Source organism: Alternaria rosae (assembly GCF_020736505.1).
Source record: "Alternaria rosae strain MPI-PUGE-AT-0040 chromosome Unknown BKA58scaffold_2, whole genome shotgun sequence".
Classification (NCBI taxonomy): Eukaryota; Fungi; Ascomycota; class Dothideomycetes; order Pleosporales; family Pleosporaceae; genus Alternaria; species Alternaria rosae.
The window spans coordinates 2229901-2247046 of NW_025763571.1; the positions used below are offsets into that span (position 1 = coordinate 2229901).

Below are 17146 nucleotides of genomic sequence, written 5' to 3' on the forward strand. Positions count from 1 at the left end.
AAGAGGACTCGCGCCCTTGCGCTTGCGACCCACGACGACGCTGTCGGCCTTCAGGGTAACCTCGTCCTTTCCATCCAACTTCCAACACTTCTTCTTACCCCCCCATCCAATCCACAGCATCAACAGTCATACCACCACGATACATATCCCTCAGATCCCTCGGCACGTGAACGCGCTCATCATCAATGATCTCTCACATCCACGCCATACACTCCCGCATCTTGGGTGTTTCACTCCGCATCTGACTCAGCGCATCTTCCATAACAGCAACCCGGTTCTTGAGGGCTTTAATGGTGGCCTTGCCGTCGGCGGAAGCGGCGGCGGAGGGTGGTTGGGTGGAGACAGTGCCGGCGGTGGTGATGGCGGCGTCGGTCTTGGGGGAGGCTGGGGACGACGATGGCGTGGTGGATGTTGTTACGGAGGGAGCGGGAGGGTGTGTAGGTGCTGCGGTACTCTTCTTGAGTTTCTCCAACTGTGGATGGAGGGTTGTAGTCAGTAGATATCTCCCGCCGTGCATACCGCACAGTGCGAGCCTACCTCCTCCCTCAACTCCTTATTCTTGCGACAAACACGGTACGCCTCCTCTGCAATCTCTTGCGGGCTACCGTAGTTGGCGACGCGGGCGCGGATGCGCTGGGTATCAGGGTCGTGCTCCATTGGTACTGAGGAGCGTAGCTTGCGGGTGTAAGGCAGCGATTTCTTGATGTACTGCCTGAGTTTCTTTTGGGTGAGGCCGCTGCGGGTGCGACGGCCGGGCATGTGCTAATGAAGTGTGTTAGGATTGTGAGCAGTGAATCACAGCAAAGGGCAGCAAAAGAGATTCAGACTGGTGTGAGGTCGTGCGAGGATGGAGGAGCGGGAGGAAGAGATGCGACTTTAGGCTGCGATACAGATATTTTGGTTAGTGCGTTTGTGCGTTTGCGTTGGGCTGGTTTTCACTTTTGCTTTCATTTTCACTGCGGTTGGAAGGTGGTGGAAGTTCAGTGTTGACGTCAGAGTATAGGTAGGTAGGCGGGCGCAGTGTGAGTGGATGTACAGAAACCAAACATTAGACCGCCTCATGAAACGGTGAGACGGGGTTGGTTCTGGGCCTCTTAGTCCCAGCTACTCAGTCAGTTGTTCATTGTCAGGCTTCTCCGCTGGTTCCTTCTTATCTGGCTTCTCCATACGCCTCCATAGACCCAGGAAGCCACCTCCGACGACCATTTGGCCAGCTTTTGGTCGGCATACCATAACCCATTTCTCCTCCTGTTTGGTCAAGTCTTCTTTTAGCTCGTTACCCCGTCCCTCTTGGCCTACTTCTGAGTCTACGCTTTCATCGCTCGAGGATTCGGAAGGTTGTTCTGGCTGAGCCTTCTGCATAGGTGCTCTTGGTCTAACGGCGCGAACATCCCATTCGCGAATCGTGCCTGCTCCTAACTCAATAACCTGATCAAGAAGATAGGGCATTTTTTGCTCCCGAATAGCTTCGACACATTCGGCGATCTGTGTGATGCTTGGGTTGAAGACGGCGAGCAGGCCGTTGACGTGCAGCGCAGGGGCGACATTGGCGAGATGACTTGTCGCGTTGGGGAGATCAAGGAATACATGGGTCAGGAAGGGCTCCTCAGTCTTTCTTGACACTTTCTGTTTGGCGATCCACTCAGACACGTCTCCTACGTGAAAGTCGACGTTGCCCGCGTACATGCCATGTCGGAAGCCCTCCACGATCTTTTTTGCATGGACTGAGTGTTTGCTAGATATATCCAGTGTATGTATGATAGCGCGACGGTTCTGCTTCCACGACGACAGTGCTGATTCCTGCAGGTCTGATATGGACTCTCCGAGGTATACTGCGTCTTCAGGTTCTTCTTCGGTAGTGACATATGACGGCGTTCTTGGAACCGGAGGGTTACCGGCATGCACAGCGCGAGAGAGATGCAGCGTCAGCGCTCCATGGCCTGTGCCAGCTTCGAGGATCTCGAGAGGCGGGTCGGTGTTGGGGGTAGCGGACGGAGTGTCGACGTGGATGTCGAGCAGGGACACTATGAGGTTCGTGTCTGAAGGGTAGATCTAGAGGATGTCAGTATAAATGTTCCGTTTAGCGATATCGTGAAGTACACACTGGAGTCACAAGGCGCGGTGTCAGTCTGACGTACTCGGCCAATGTAGGCTCGTGGATGCGAAAGGTGACGCCCTTGTGGGAATTGACTATTTGCCGGGGCTCTTTTCCAATGACATCTCCATGCTTGATAACACCTCTGTGTGTGCCGATGGTCTTAGACACCTGCAGTTTCACGAGGCGCCCATCCTGCGTCTCTTTGCTCTCGCGCAGGAGCACGACATCGCCTTCTATGCGCCTGTGAGCGGGGTCGGGGCGGTGGAAGCGGAGGTCTTGCCTTGGAAAGCACGATAAAGGCAGGAGCTACTCGCAAAGTGGCGCGCACGCGGTTGGAGTGCAGCACGGCGTAGCTGGTGGAGAGAAGATGGTCGCATGGCTTTGTAAGAACCTTGAAAGATGTGCAGATGCGGAGGTGACGCCTTCTCCGCACCAAGCGAGCCGCGACCGCGGGAGGGCACCGAGTATGTTCTGCAGGCGTAGGGATGCAGCGGATATTACACAGACAATTGAGTCTTTACCTGTAGCTACTGACTATGCTCCGTCCTACACCGCTGAATCCATCTCACTTTACTGCATAATGCATAACGTCACAGCGGTGACTCTAATCCCGGCATCGCCATTGACGATCCGAGAATCCAGGGTTCGGCCAAGAACAACATGGAGCACCTGCACACTTCCAAGACGCATGCGCCTCGCCCAACACCCTCAACTTCACATCCTCAGCAAACGACCTCATGTCATGGAGATGAGCTCGCGTTGCTGCGAAAGACACGTATCCTAAACCCGACTCTGGCTCTATGCGCCACTACTCACACCTGCGAGGGCCTCCACCATGACGCGCCGCATAGTATGTACAGACATGCCCTTTCTCGTGCCATTACTAATAATCACAGGTACGGACGGGCATACAGCTCGTAGCCCTAACCATCGTCGTCTCCCTAACCATATTCTTCCTCGATAACCGCTACCGCGTCCTCCCCCAATCCGTCCACAGCCACATGCCACTGCACCACGACGGCCTCGTTATCACCGATATCACCGTACAGACATGTTCGACCATCAATCCCCTCTCCAAGTGCATGCTAGACCAGAAGAAGTGGCATCGCATAGAGAAGGACCTATACCTCGGCTCCGGATGGGTCACCAAAGGATACGTCCACATCAAGCGCAAGCGGGAAGAGGAGCTCAAGACAGAGGACAAGGTCATCATCGACGTTCGCACAGGCAAGCTTGATCCCTCGGTGGGCGAGAAGGCCCAGGCGTCGGAGAAGTGGGAGTCGCGCCCAGCTGGCCTCTGGATCAAGAGGTCGCTGAAGCGTCACGCGAGCGACGACAAGAAGGCCGTGACGGCCGTAGACATCCTTTTCGGCGCCGACGCAGTAGAGCCACGCCCTGGCTGGGAGCTGGTCAAGAACGGAGCCCTACATCTTGAGACGGGCAAAGCAAGCACAGATCCCCGCCTGAGCATACGGAGAGGCCCAGCAGCCAAGCTCGAGAAACCCGTACCCAAGATCAGAAAGGATGGCAAATTCAAGATCATGCAGATATCCGACCTGCATCTCAGCACTGGTCTGGGCCACTGCAGAGACCCAGAGCCGCCAGGCCACAATGGCGGACACTGTGACGCCGACCCCAGGACCATAGAGTTTGTGGAGAGGGTACTCGATGATGAAAAGCCAGACTTTGTTGTCTTGTCTGGCGACCAGGTCAACGGTGATACAGCACCTGATGTGCAGAGTGTAGGTTGCCTTCTATCTTCTACACAAAACAAAGCTAACCAACTCACAGGCCATGTTCAAGATAGTCGAACCCCTCGCAGAGCGCAAGATACCATACGCAGCCATCTTCGGCAACCACGACGACGAAGGCACACTCTCACGCCACGCGCAAATGGACCTCTACGACTCGCTCCCCTACTCAGTCAGCGAACCCGGTCCCAACACCATCGACGGCGTAGGAAACTACTTCGTCGAGATCCAAGCCCACAGCAGCAAGCACTCCGCCCTAACACTCTGGTTCCTCGACACGCACTCCTACTCCCCAGACGAAACCCACTACCGAGGCTACGACTGGCTCAAGCCCAACCAAATCGACTGGTTCAAAGCCACCGCTGGCGGCCTGAAAGAAGCACACAGCCACTACACCCACAAGCACCTCAACATGGCCTTCATCCACATCCCCCTCCCCGAATACGGCAACCCAGACAACGACCGCGTGGGCAACTGGACTGAGCCCATAACCGCCCCCGCTTTCAACACGCATTTCAAAGACGCCCTCGTCGAATACGACATCAAAGCCGTCTCCTGCGGCCACGACCACGTAAATGACTACTGCGCCCTCTCCAAAGAACCCGAGACCGGTGATCCAGAATTATGGATGTGCTATGCGGGCGGTAGTGGCTTTGGCGGCTACGGCGGTTATAACCACTTTCACAGGAGGTTAAGGGTTTTTGAGATTGATACCAATCAAGCACGGATTGTGACGTGGAAGAGGTTGGAACATGGGGATACGGAGAAGAGGCTGGATACGCAGATTATTGTTGATTCTGGGAATGTTATGCCGATTCATGTTGCGAATCAGGAGTGAGTGAGTGAGTGGTTGTGGATGGGGATGGGGATGTGGATTGGGAGACTTGTTGTTGCACGGTTTGGCGTTTGGGTGTAGGGTTATGGACGGAAGAAGGAAAATCACCGCTTTTTTGTTTGGGGTAGTGTTGGAATGTGTACGGCATGGGCTAAGACGCCTTATTCGTCTTCAATTGACTGTTCAAATACATTTTCTGGAAGTTTCCTGTCGGTGTATATATGTGTGTGCTGCCCTGTACCATCTGTGTCTGAACTTTCTGCCGCACAGTGGGCTACAGCCGTCTCGATTCTTGGCAGGATTCCAAGCTCTCAAACTATATTAGGAAATTCCGTCACAAGAAGAACAAGCTAGATTTTGTGAAAATCATCACATGGAACTGAGCATCAAGGAGAACTGCGATGTGATAAGTGAGTTAAAGTATCGCTCATAACGACGCTTCCTTCATAATTCGTACTACTATAGCTACACCAAACCCATCTCCCACCCATCTCCCCCAACCCCCTAGTAAACATACCTAAAGTTAGGATTCTCCTTATCTGTCAAATCATCAAAACCATGCGCGTTACTAATATCCTTTCCAAACTCCCTGTCCTTCTTCTTATTCCTGAGCATCAGGTTAAACCTCAGGAACGCAATAACACAAAGCAACGCAGAGTAGCATCCAAGATGAATAGCCAGGGACTTGAGATAACGTGGGTCGCCGTCGAAAAACACCTTGGGTCCAATCGCATTACCCGCGCACCACGCGAAGAAGTTCATGGTAATGCAGACGGATTTCTTAGTCTGTCCTCCGACGTTACGGGTGAGCATGGACATGCCGAGACCCTGGGCAGCCCAGAAGGTGAAGACGATCCAGTAGGAGATGAGCAGACCGGCTTTGGTGGCTTCGTTTGTGTTTTTGACAGTCATGATGACGATTGTGCCGGTGAAGGCGGGGATCATGAAGATGGCCATGGTGAGGAGGTTTTGCTTTGTTTTCTTGACCATCCAGGCGGAGCCCATGAGTGTGGCGATGATGACGACGCCGAGGACCATGGCGAGGAGTTGCACTTGCAGAGTGCCGAAACCGAGATCTTGGATGATGATATTGTAGAAGGCGCCGAGGCCGGAGGTGGGTAAAGTGGTGAAGATTTGGATGCCCATGTAGCAGTAGGTTTGCGGGTCGAGGAGGGCTTCTTTGAATTGGTAGGCGCGGAACTTTTTGTTTTGGAGACCCGTTTGGTTGGAGCGGACGCGCTCGACCATGAGCTTCTTGTCTTCTTCGGACCAGCATTTGGCGCGCATGGGGCTGTCGGGGAGGCGGAAGATGACCCAGATTCCCCAGAGGAAGGAGAAGGAACCGTATGTGATGAAGATGGCTTGCCAGGACCGGATGGAAGCGGTGCCGGGGTTCTTGAGGTAGCTAGGGTGTCTGATGTTGGTGAAGGCGTATGCGAGGAGACCGCCGACGATCTGTTGCATGCCGTCTGGAGGATGATATTAGTTGGTGTCTTATGGGTTTGATATTATATCACTTACTCATCATGTACCAGTAGGTAACGATCTGGGCCTGTTCCTCACGCTTGTACCAGAGAGAAGTCATGATGAGGAAAGCGGGCTGGCAGACAGCCTCGAAGATACCAAGGAGTGTTCGGCAGACGACGAGCGCAGGGAAGCTGAAGCAGGCGGCATGACAGGCAAGTACGGTACTCCATGCGAGAATATTGAATCCGAGGTATTTGGCTACTGGTACTCGTTGGAGAATCCAGTTGGTTGGGTATTCGACGACCAGTACAGCAAGGTAGATACAGGTGGTGAGCCACCCAAACTGTCATGAGTCAGTAAATCATACTAGTGCCCACAGATTTTGCAACTCACAGTCTCTTTGGAAAGAAGGGCGGGAATATCGTCGCGGATGCCCATGATGGAGGTAGCGGACATTGTACCCTTGTCGAGCGACTGTAGGAAGTACGTGATAACCATAATGGGCAATACACGACGGTCAATCATCTTCTTTAACCGAGCGTTCTCCTCTTCCGAGATGAAAACTTCAGAGGCGTTTGCGTATTTGGCGACTTCCTTGTCGATACGGTTGTAGTCGGCATGGTCGCCCTTCTCGTCTCCTCCTTCGGAGAACACGCGCTCGACCTGGCTAATGTCTTGCTTATCATCCGAGTGTCGAACAACCTCAGGTGCGTTGTGCACGCCATCGGCGCTGGCTCTGGTGGCAGCCATCCTGAAAAGAAACTTCCGAGAGCTTGACAGCGGAAGAAAGAATTGAGGTTTGCAAAAGAGAAACCTCAGGACTCGCGAGTGAGCTGGCCAGGATGGAGGAGCGGTCGAGTTGATATTTCTACCCGATTTTAGATTGTTCCGTCCAAGCGTTCCCCGGCCTGAAGCTACCCCAGGCTGGCAGGCTACTCCGCAAATCCTAGGATAAAAGAACCTGCACGTTCAACGTCTAGCCGAGTATTGACCATTGGTGATCATCTCCTTGTTTCCGCACCCCAGTTCGAGGTAGGATTCTGGAAAAGCGTGCTGCAAGCGCGACCCTGTCGGCGCCAACGCTGCATCTTGAGTCGCTAGTCTCTGGGGTTCGCCAACCCCGCCACCATGCCGTCCATACAGATAGTGGAGTGCTTGGGAATGCGGAGTAGGATCAAGCAGTGTGGAGAGTGCCACCACTTGGCGGTGGTCCGTTTGTGGTAAAACATCGGCGTAGATGCTGCCGAAGCGCCCCTCGCGTCACTCGTGAACGCATGTGATGGGTCAAGCTCGCGCGAGTGTCATGCGAAGCTTCGTTGCTGGGCCTAAGGCGGCTGGTGGAAGATTTCGTCCGCCTGCAGCATGTTGGCGGCGGCTGGCTTTCCCAGGCTGAGTCGTGTCAGGCGGCCAAGCTCCTTCACAGCGGTCGCACTTCCCTCCACGGTGTCTTCCGGACCTCCAAGAGGTAAGCGATTGGTGACCTTCACGCCGGTATCATCGGTTTAGTGATCAACGAATCTCGGTGCAATGCAATGCGAGCGCGGCAGAAACCCTAGAGTGGGATGTCAGCAGTAGGCGTCCAAGGTCTCGGTGTTGATGGTTGACACGAGGAAAAGAGCCGCGCCTTCCAGGAACCCATCTGCTGGAGCGACACCACGTGTGCCCAGCGCCCAGTCGGGGTAGAGATGAACGAGTCGGTGCAACAGGGCACGACATCTGGCAGTGACATGCAGCGTCGATGCAATTTACGCGGTTGAGGACCCTGAGCGTTCCCCAGTTTTTGCTCCCCGCTCCGTTCCTGGGTTGAGCTCTACCGACGCGTGTGACCGACGGCCTGTATCTAATACCCACTTGCTAGACTACGCGTGTGATGATATCTGTTCTCTTTGCTGCCTCTTTCCAATTCTTGCGTTACACTCTCCAGTTGCTTGCATTGCTGTAGCCCTCATCTAATTGCGAACATCCGCTGCGAACGCGACGTAACCCATAGAACGCGCCCACGATGTCCACACTCACAGTCCACGGCCTCACAAAAGGCCAAATAGACGAAAAGATCCTCCTCTTAACCCACAACCTGATCAACATCCACGACACAACCGGCGAGTTTCTCCTAAAACTCGACGATGGCCGCGTTATCGACACCAAAGGTTGGGACGGCTGGGAGTGGACACACGGCATCGGTCTCTACGGCCTATGGCACTACTACACTTTGACAGGCAGCACGGCCACAATGGACATCATGAAGGGCTGGTTTGACAAGCAGCTCAGCAAAGGCACAACCAAGAACATCAACACCATGAGCCCCTTCCTCACACTAGCATATCTATACGAAGAGACAGGAAACAAGACATTCGTGCCCTGGTTAGACACATGGGCTGAATGGGTGATGCACGGTCTGCCCCGCACCAAATTCGGCGGCTTCCAACACGAGACTTACAACTCGTTCAACAAGGATGAACTCTGGGACGACACGCTCATGATGAGCGCACTGCCCCTCGCAAAGATTGGTCTTGTACTCAACCGACCGGAATACGTAGAGGAGGCAAAGCGCCAATTCATCCTCCATTGCCAGTACCTCTGCGACACATCCACAGGCCTGTTCTTCCACGGCTGGAAGTGGGAGGACAAGGGCGGATTGGAAGTCGGACACAACTTTGCGCGAGCACGGTGGGCGCGTGGAAACTCGTGGTTGACGATTGCGATTCCGGATTTCATCGAACTGCTCGATCTCAAGGAGACGGATCCGCTGCGCCAGTTCCTCATTGGTATCCTCGAGTCGCAGTGTCAGGCGCTGTTGAAACTACAGGGCGAGAACGGCATGTGGCGCACTCTCCTCGATATCCCGGTGTCAGAGGGTAGCTACGAGGAGGCGTCTGCTACGGCGGGCTTCGCATATGGTATGCTCAAGGCGTGTCGGAAGCGGTATATTAGCGGGGATGTGTATCTGCAGAGCGCGGTCAAGGCGATCAAGGCTGTGATGGGTAAGATTAGTGCGGAGGGAGAGCTGACAGAGACGAGCTTTGGAACGGGTATGGGGCATGACTTGCAGCATTATAAGGATATCAAGATTACGAGTATGCCGTATGGGCAGGCCATGGCTATTATGGCGCTGGGGGAGTTTATGAGGACGTTTATCTGAGGGGGGATGTGTGGATAGAGGTAGTAGATGATGAATGAATGGATGAATACCTAGGTATTAGTACTCTTACACAAATGATAACTCTGAAAGGGGAAGATCGTCACAAGTAGGTCGGTAAAACCCGGCAGTTCTGGACATGTTCTCTTTTGAAACTCATGACCGGTGTTGATTCCGTCCCCACACGTTCGAGGGGGACCACCCCGTGCTAGCGTGATAGCTACGCGATTGGGGAAGTTGGCTTGGCATGCGCGTCCCTGTTACATCATCGCTCCGCGTCGAGCCAAAGGGCTGCCGTGCCACAACCATGCATCTTCACAGCTGGTCATTGTCCACAACCTCTGTCTTTATCGCACTGCAAGTGTCTTTGTTCCTATACACATTTCGAATCAAAGTATGTCCCGACGCTCGCCCTATCCCTCTCAATTCACTCCAGACACCGAGATGCTTGGATTCCCCTTGCTCACAAGTAGTTGAGATTGAGGACTTTTGCCGGAGGAACCGTGTTCGAGGTTAGCCAATTGTCGAATTTGATAATGGCTAGCGCGGAACTATATACCCAGATTGCTTGGTCACCGAATTTGGATCCCGTGAAGGAAGCAGCCGCCTTTCGCGAGCACAGCTCCCACTGATGGCTGGCTATACCATGACCATCCACAAAACCCAGGTATTTCACGGAGAGTTCTGAACTTCCACATGCGTTCTAACACGTCTTCAAGGGTATTTCACTTGATCGCGTCAAGGTGAATTTGGAAAGGGCCTTTGAAGAGGCAATGGTATATCTGGCTCGTAGGTGATCCCTGGAAAGGCATTCCAGCTCGCAGCATATCGCTAATGTTTCCGAACAGTCAGCCGAGCGAGGACGCTCGAACATCTTGAAGTCGTCGCACTTCCTGAGAAGAGTTTGAACAAGCTGGATGCACAGGTCAAGCAGTTTTACGAAAGGATCACGAGCGCCTAGATACTAGGAATGTTGGTCCTGACATCGACACCCGCATGTAATCGATGGTTGTTGTTGGATACCCTACTGTCTTCGGCGTTTGGGGGATGGTATCTTGGAGTTTGCTCTTCTGACACGCTGGCATGCATGTTTCATTACATTACATCCGACCCAGGTAGAGATAGCGACATTATTGCCATTACTATCGTGTACGTGTCTTGTACAACAACTTGCATCATCGCCTCTCTTCCCCATCCACATCTCCAACCCTATCTAACCTCTCATTCTTCTTCGCACTCCCCTCCAACCCCGCCAAAATCGCCTTATCCTCCCCCGGTATCCGCATCTCAAATGTCTCCCTGACAACCGCATACTCATAATACCCACACCTAGCAATCGGCTCCGTCTTCCTCACATCGATCTTGCCGTCCGTCAAAACCCGCTCATCGATATGCACACCAACCACCTTCCCAATCACCACATCCGCCGACCCCATGGGCGGATTACCAGGAAGACGTAGTGTGGTATAATACTCGCACTCAAACTTGACCGGACTCCTCTTCACCATCGGCACCATCATCTCCCTCCTCCCCTCCTTCCCCTCTGCATTCCCATCCCCACCAACAACAACAACCCCACTCATCCGACTATCTTCCTTCTCCACGCCCGCCATCTCAAACTCATCAACCCCATATTCTTCCTGTACCGCACTCCTATTCACCTCTTCCCTCAGTTCATACGTTGCTAGATTCCAGACAAATTTCCCCGTAGCTTCGACGTTGCGGACGGTGTCTTTTTGGCTGTTCGATGGTGTTTGGTTTGCGCTGAACATGACGTAGGGTGGGTCGAAGGTCAGGTTGTTGAATTGCGAGTAGGGGGCTAAGTTTGCGGCGCCTGTGGGGGAGAGGGTGGATATCCAGCCTATGGGGCGGGGAAGGACGCATGCCTGTGGTAGTGGGTATTAGGTGGTGAGTAAACAGGTATTAGGCAGGATTGTCTTGGTGGATGGGTCGTGTTATTTGTTTTTACTGGAATTTTTGCAGTGGCGTATAAATAGACTTACTTTGAATGGGTCATATGGTAGTCCATGGTCTTCTTTTCCGGGTTGATAGAACATTGCGCGTTGGCTGATGTCTATGATCGACGAGCTATGTTCGCGACGAGCTACTCGTTCAACGTGCCTAAGTATCTTCTCTCAAACGATAATTAACCCAGATGCTTTGGATCACGAAGTACTCGTCCAGCAATCTTTATATCCTTGCCCGATGCCGAATCAGTCATGCGGGTCATTACCCGTCTGCCGCCAACGGGTAGACTGCGGGGAACCATCATCGCCTCCAAAGCGGCAAACCTAGGCGGCATGGACCCTGAGGCTCACCCCACTACCGCCGACGCCACTACTGATTGCAGTATAGTTTTCCTTCAACAGAAATTGCCACTTCGAGACGTGATCTGTAGTACATTGAGCATGTACTAATACATATTCTCTTGAGAAGCTGCATAGCTCGATCATCGCAGCATCACCAACACCACAACCCAAAATGCCGTCAGAAACCATCATAATAACAGGCGCATCCTCCGGTCTCGGTCTCGCATTCATCCATTACTACGCCTCCCTTCCAACACCGCCAAGCATAATAGCTATAGACAACCAACCATTCCCATCTCAAATCGCGGAACAACATGGACCCACTATCCATTTCTACCAACTCGACATAACCTCTGCCCAAAAAGTCCAAGATCTCGCCTCCACCCTGGAATCTGCCTCTGTAACTCTCTTCCTCCACTGCGCCGGCATCAGAGGTCTCGTCCCAAAAATCGTCGCCCAACAGAAACAGGGCAGCAAAGACGTTGCAGCGACCGAAACACTAGAAGCAATGGACCGTGCAACGATGATGCGGACCTTTGAGATCAACACTTGGGGTGCCTTCAACGTTATAAGAGCATTCCTGTCGAACCTCCAAATGTCCGCGGCCCAATCCACATCAAAACCTAAAGTCGTCATTCTATCCTCCCGTATGGGCTCTATATCTGCCAACACCGCAGGCGGCGGATACGCGTACCGAGCCAGCAAAGCGGCGCTGAACGCTGTGGTAAAAAGTCTTGTTATCGATGTACCTGATGTGCAGTTTTTGATGCTGCATCCCGGAAGAGTAGAGACGGGCTTAGTTGAGTGGAAAGAGGAAGGGGCGATTGGGGTAGAGGAGAGTGTGGGAGATTGTATGAGGGTTTTGGATAAGATGGATGAGGAGGGGTGGGAGAGTGGGAGGTTGGTGGATCGGTTTGGAGTGACCATTCCTTGGTAGGACGGCGGTGGTATGAGGGAAGGGTCAGATAACACGAGAACAGAGGGAAGGGGAACAATGTACTTGCACGTGTACGTTGGCGCCTTTATATCACTATGTCTTGGAATGAAATCGCCGAATCTGTCCTCTCTCGCCTTTGCTCATCTATCCGTACATTTTCTCCCGCCTCAGATGCCCTGCCATAACGCCAGAGTATGCATGAATGATTTCGAATATCTTTTGTGCGCGCCACGAGCTAACAGATCAGGCCACGACCGAAGCAGTGACGATGGTGTAGTTAGTAATACCTTCCATCGATGTGCCTGTAGGCTTCGTAGATGTCGTTGGAGGAGTCTGTACGGTGGTGTAGTTGGTGACGCCTCATATCTTAGTACCTCTAGGCTTGGTAGATGCCGCTGATGGATCATAACCACTGTAGTTGTTGCCGCCAGTCCTTGTGCCCACGACCTTGGTAGATGTCGTCGATGATGCATCCAAAGTGGGAGCTACTTCTGAAGCCGTCAACAAAAGACGCTTGTTGCGAAAGGGGGTGAGAGTCGTGGAGGATGCTGAAGGATTATATGGACCCTCGTTCTTACCGCCAGTCAAAGTGGCAGGCAGCGTCATGACTTTCGTTGAAGTAATGACCGTGGTTCCGGTGACTACCGTAGGAGCTGCTACTGCGGCCACCTCCGAGACACGCTGGCCATAGAGGATCTCGAAAGTTGTTGGGGCTGTGGCGGACACAGTCGGATCGTACGGGACGTAGCTAAATCCGTGAGTCAAGGTCGCTGGCAAAGTTATAATCTTCGTCGTGGTGATGATGGTAATCGTGACAACTGGAAGGAGAGATTGCTCTGCAACCATCGCTGAGAAGCGCTCGTCTTGGGATAAAGTCATTGACATTCGGGGCAGAGAAGGTGGAAGGCTGTTGTCCTGGTAGCCAGCGCCGTCGCCGTTCTGGTAAACTCTCACCGAGTTGATGAGATAATACACTTCGTTGAACTTGCCAGGGTTCGTCGCAACAAAGTGATTGCAAGAGTCGTCGTGAGTCTTCGCTGCACAACCCGCGTGGTCGGACCACGCGTTCCCTCCAGCCATTGAGCCGCAAAAGGTAATGTTGATGATCTGTCCCATGTTAGTAGGCATTCAAATGCACGAGATTGAGTGTACGTGCGATCTTTATCTTCTTGAACGTATTGCGAATGTCGCAACCATCCCCAACGAAGTTCATTAAAGGCATGCCCCATGTGCTTGGGTCTGGATTGGCGCTATCCCAACCCGATGGCTCGCGACCCCTAGCAAAGAACCATGCCTTGATGCTATCGTCTTCGACTTGGGTTGCCCAGATGCCACCTCGATTGTCGTTGAAGACTTGACCGAAAGAGCCCTTAGGACCATTGACACCACAGTCACGATGTTCCATACATTCGAGATCCGGGCGCGTCTCACCTGATCCGCCATTGTCTCGCATCTTGCATGGCGTGTGACCGGTATGGAGGCTGAGCGAATTTTGCGAGTTCATGGAGACACCCTCGATGATGTCGAACTCAGAGTACCACTCCTCTTGATGACCTGCATCGTGTAGAAGCCAGCTGCAAATCATTAGCTAGTGTACATGTCTGACGCGCCATCCAGACGATGGTGAGTACAAATGGAGGTGCTGGACTTGACATTGACTCGAAATTCCGAGAAAATGAGGTGTAAACAGGAAGTAAGACTCACAAAGCAGGCCACATGCCGCAGCCGGTGGGTAGATGCTCAAAGTCGGCAATGAAGAGTCCGTCGTTAAACGTCTGTACTCCTTCTAGTCGGACGCTCTTGCGGCCATAGCCTTCACCGGGATCTTGCAGAAGGAGTACTTGAGTTGTATCGACTCCGAGATGTACCTTGCCGTCGTCGATGCGTGCAAGTCCAAGTGAAGTTGCTTCTTCCTTGGAGACGTAAAGAGCCATGCCTTGAGTGAACTTGTCCCAACCGTTGTAGAAATGGAAGGAGCCATCGTCGAAGAAGTTGCTCGCGTTGTATTCCGCCTTGAGCTCGTAGCATGTAGTGAGGCAGACCACTGAGGCAGCGACGAGGAGGGTGCGTAAGATAGCCATGGCTAGATACTTGACTGTAAAGCTAGAGGAAGGTAAGAAGTGGAGGTAGAGAGTAATGAGGAAACTTGATGCAGAAAGGTTTGAATCATATAGTGGGTGCCCGTGCCCATGCCGTCTCGTTTGTAGTGAGAGAAGGAAGTGGGAAAGAGCGACCGGCAATCACACAGCGGTGAGTAAAGTGAGAGAAACCGTGTTGAAGTAGATAGTCTGTGTCTATTACATTGCAGCATGAAGCAGAGATAATACATGGTGCTTGAATACTAAAGGAGCTCACATAATGCGGCTCTTAGTCTGTGACGGGTATAAAGGTATACGTGAGGTGAGAGAAGATGGTATCCCATCACGGAGTCAGAGACAGCATCTAACGCTCCTGACGGTACTGACTGGCTCTAACAGAGGGCGTATATGACTGTTAGATGTCACTGCATGAATGCTCGAGCTGAGCAGCCAAGAACGCCACCAACTATAGGCTGTCTCTGAGTCAACGCGGTGCGAATAGCAAAGAAGCAAGCGCACGATACAGATGCGCACTGAACGGGGAGTGTGACCTGCAGCTACTGGCGAAACGGCAGAGCATACCAGCATCATGCTTCGTAACCCACCGTCTTCTCTACGTCGCCCTCACGAACATCAGTCAAGGTGCCCTGGTCTTCCTCTCTTGACCTCGCGCCTGATATCTTGCTAGCAGTCTCTAGTCCTCTTTCAACATCCTGCACTAACCCGTCCAACGCGTCGAAGATGTCACCTTGCTGTTCCCTTGCCTCCGTCAGCCTGTCCTGCCCAACTTCGCCCTTGCCTTTGCCCTTGCTCTTCCTCGGTATGTCGATGCCTTGTATGCGCAGCATGTACCCTTGATCCGGCGAGTCCTCATCAAACGAGGGAGCTATCCGTACGTCCGTATCGGTGATTTGCCACTCCGACGAAAGCGACTGCGCATCTACGACTGTGCGCCCATCTGCGCCGACATCGATTATGAGGTAGTGCTCCTTGACACCGGGGATAGGCGGGGGTAGTGGTGACTCGACTGGTGAGTCTTGCTCGTCTCCTTCTTCGCTTCCCTGGTTGCGCCGTCTTTCCCCGCCACCAGGCGCGTCATGTGGAAGGTACTTTGTATCATCCAGCCCTAGGCCTCGCATCGACGCAGCGGTTATGATGGTCGGGTCGTCGTCGGCAAAGACATAGTGTGTATACGGGTGGTAGTGCTCGCCCGACGTCGTGTCTTCGATCAGGGTGAAGAAAGGTCGGAAGTTCGGCGGCGGTAGCAGCGGTTGCTCGTCATTAGGCTCGGGATACGGTATGTCGTCCTCATCCTCGTCGCATGGCGCATCGCCAGGCTGCTGTTGCTCGTGAAGCTCGTCGTCGGGAGGGTCCGAGGCGCGTTCTATTGACGTTGATCGTGGGGAAATCGATGCGCGACGGTCTGAACGGTACTCTGTGGTGTTAGGGTTGCTAGACATGTTGTGGGAGTTGATGGAAGACTGGAGTTAACGGAGTTCGGGAGCTCTAGTAAGGTGCATGATCGATAAGGGACGTGGTCCATGCACACTACCTCGTCAACCGCAAGGCAGCAAGTCGGATACGGAATGCGGTGAATGTTCCCTTAGCTCAAAGGCTAAAGTATGTAATGCAGTTCTTAGGGTATCATCCAAATCCAAACGCCGATAGTAACATCCTTGTGCAAGCCGGGGTATTGCGGATGTGAAGCGCCATTTCCCCAGCTTCAATCATATACCCGCAGATCGAGGTGACGACAAGCTTCTCAACGAGTTTCCGTAATCGATCATATGATTCAAAGGCTATAGCGGGCTTGTATCGGGTTCTTGGGTCGGTGCCGGGGTTTCGGTCGCTGTCGGCGCGTCTTGACTCTTCGACTTGAAAGCTGGAGGTACAAGTCAGTGAACGATCCGGTAGGTTGCTTACGTACATACGTTGGCGGCACATGGGGCACTTCTCTAGAGAGCTCTCTTGCTTCAACCAAGAGAAGATGCAGTGCTGAGACGTGTTAGTCCTTTGTCGCCCTGTGTGACTTCATGGATATGGAGGCGTACCATGTGAAAAGAGTGGTTGCACTCTCCCAGTACTATCTCACGTCAGTCTAGATCCAGCCCCGTCACCATCAGACATACATAGTGGACACTCATCGCCAGGAAACTTGCACTTGGAGCAAGTGCTATCGTAAGGGTTACGACAAATACCGCAGACATCGTCGTCTGGCATGTCCCAACGCCAGGCAGCGACGGCGTTCCACTCGCGTATAGTTACTTTCATCGTGTCTCTCGTCGCTTGAAGGTAGAATTCGAGGTTGGCGCGTAGATTGAATGGAAAACAAGATCAACAGCACCAAAACATGCCGAGGCGGCAGATTAACGGCGGTGAGGGGCGGCGATTGCGCGTTAATTCCGCCGGGGTCTGAGCTCAAGCTGGAGCTCCACGCTGCAGAGCGACAATCACGCATCACGAACACATAATCACGCAATTACTGTTATACAGACATGTCATGCTAAGGTACATGTATCATTACTATCGGAGAGG

General features: G+C 53.0%; 10 protein-coding genes across 10 annotated transcripts; 4 read left to right on the forward strand and 6 right to left on the reverse strand.

Annotated features, from left to right (window-relative positions):
• Positions 1 to 904: 904 nt before the first annotated feature.
• Positions 905 to 2616, reverse strand: BKA58DRAFT_93200 (S-adenosyl-L-methionine-dependent methyltransferase). Its single transcript, XM_046176223.1, has 3 exons — positions 2379 to 2616; positions 2105 to 2331; positions 905 to 2052 (listed from the first exon to the last, which is right to left on the reverse strand). Exons 1-3 carry the CDS (start codon positions 2473 to 2475, stop codon positions 1105 to 1107), a joined length of 1272 nt encoding a protein of 423 aa, XP_046029147.1. The 5' UTR covers positions 2476 to 2616; the 3' UTR covers positions 905 to 1104.
• On the forward strand, positions 2583 to 5019 carry BKA58DRAFT_376957 (Metallo-dependent phosphatase-like protein). Its single transcript, XM_046169572.1, has 3 exons — positions 2583 to 2948; positions 2995 to 3840; positions 3890 to 5019. Exons 1-3 carry the CDS (start codon positions 2934 to 2936, stop codon positions 4685 to 4687), a joined length of 1659 nt encoding a protein of 552 aa, XP_046029148.1. The 5' UTR covers positions 2583 to 2933; the 3' UTR covers positions 4688 to 5019.
• Positions 5020 to 5110: 91 nt separating this feature from the next.
• On the reverse strand, positions 5111 to 7280 carry BKA58DRAFT_93220 (allantoate permease). The gene is made up of 3 exons (XM_046176224.1): positions 6545 to 7280; positions 6206 to 6494; positions 5111 to 6153 (listed from the first exon to the last, which is right to left on the reverse strand). The coding sequence occupies exons 1-3, from the start codon at positions 6899 to 6901 to the stop codon at positions 5189 to 5191; spliced, it is 1611 nt and encodes a 536-aa protein (XP_046029149.1). The 5' UTR covers positions 6902 to 7280; the 3' UTR covers positions 5111 to 5188.
• A 672-nt stretch (positions 7281 to 7952) lies between these two features.
• On the forward strand, positions 7953 to 9435 carry BKA58DRAFT_376959 (Six-hairpin glycosidase-like protein). Its single transcript, XM_046169573.1, has one exon. It carries the CDS (start codon positions 8154 to 8156, stop codon positions 9288 to 9290), a length of 1137 nt encoding a protein of 378 aa, XP_046029150.1. The 5' UTR covers positions 7953 to 8153; the 3' UTR covers positions 9291 to 9435.
• A 364-nt stretch (positions 9436 to 9799) lies between these two features.
• On the forward strand, positions 9800 to 10355 carry BKA58DRAFT_93226 (uncharacterized protein). The gene is made up of 3 exons (XM_046176225.1): positions 9800 to 9954; positions 10007 to 10076; positions 10136 to 10355. Exons 1-3 carry the CDS (start codon positions 9919 to 9921, stop codon positions 10246 to 10248), a joined length of 219 nt encoding a protein of 72 aa, XP_046029151.1. The 5' UTR covers positions 9800 to 9918; the 3' UTR covers positions 10249 to 10355.
• Positions 10312 to 11596, reverse strand: BKA58DRAFT_93232 (uncharacterized protein). The gene is made up of 2 exons (XM_046176226.1): positions 11291 to 11596; positions 10312 to 11173 (listed from the first exon to the last, which is right to left on the reverse strand). The coding sequence occupies exons 1-2, from the start codon at positions 11342 to 11344 to the stop codon at positions 10463 to 10465; spliced, it is 765 nt and encodes a 254-aa protein (XP_046029152.1). The 5' UTR covers positions 11345 to 11596; the 3' UTR covers positions 10312 to 10462.
• BKA58DRAFT_376964 (uncharacterized protein) lies at positions 11579 to 12649 on the forward strand. Its single transcript, XM_046169574.1, has one exon. It carries the CDS (start codon positions 11769 to 11771, stop codon positions 12531 to 12533), a length of 765 nt encoding a protein of 254 aa, XP_046029153.1. The 5' UTR covers positions 11579 to 11768; the 3' UTR covers positions 12534 to 12649.
• An 11-nt stretch (positions 12650 to 12660) lies between these two features.
• BKA58DRAFT_466021 (concanavalin A-like lectin/glucanase domain-containing protein) lies at positions 12661 to 14614 on the reverse strand (the record flags this gene model as incomplete). Its single annotated transcript, XM_046174988.1, has 3 exons — positions 12661 to 13640; positions 13672 to 14107; positions 14238 to 14614. The coding sequence occupies 3 exons, from the start codon at positions 14612 to 14614 to the stop codon at positions 12894 to 12896; spliced, it is 1560 nt and encodes a 519-aa protein (XP_046029154.1). The 3' UTR covers positions 12661 to 12893.
• A 416-nt stretch (positions 14615 to 15030) lies between these two features.
• BKA58DRAFT_93254 (uncharacterized protein) lies at positions 15031 to 16332 on the reverse strand. The gene has a single exon (XM_046176228.1). It carries the CDS (start codon positions 16069 to 16071, stop codon positions 15199 to 15201), a length of 873 nt encoding a protein of 290 aa, XP_046029155.1. The 5' UTR covers positions 16072 to 16332; the 3' UTR covers positions 15031 to 15198.
• On the reverse strand, positions 16241 to 16934 carry BKA58DRAFT_93245 (anaphase-promoting complex subunit 11 RING-H2 finger-domain-containing protein). The gene is made up of 4 exons (XM_046176227.1): positions 16741 to 16934; positions 16663 to 16694; positions 16543 to 16606; positions 16241 to 16493 (listed from the first exon to the last, which is right to left on the reverse strand). Exons 1-4 carry the CDS (start codon positions 16880 to 16882, stop codon positions 16411 to 16413), a joined length of 321 nt encoding a protein of 106 aa, XP_046029156.1. The 5' UTR covers positions 16883 to 16934; the 3' UTR covers positions 16241 to 16410.
• Between the last annotated feature and the right edge of the window lie 212 nt (positions 16935 to 17146).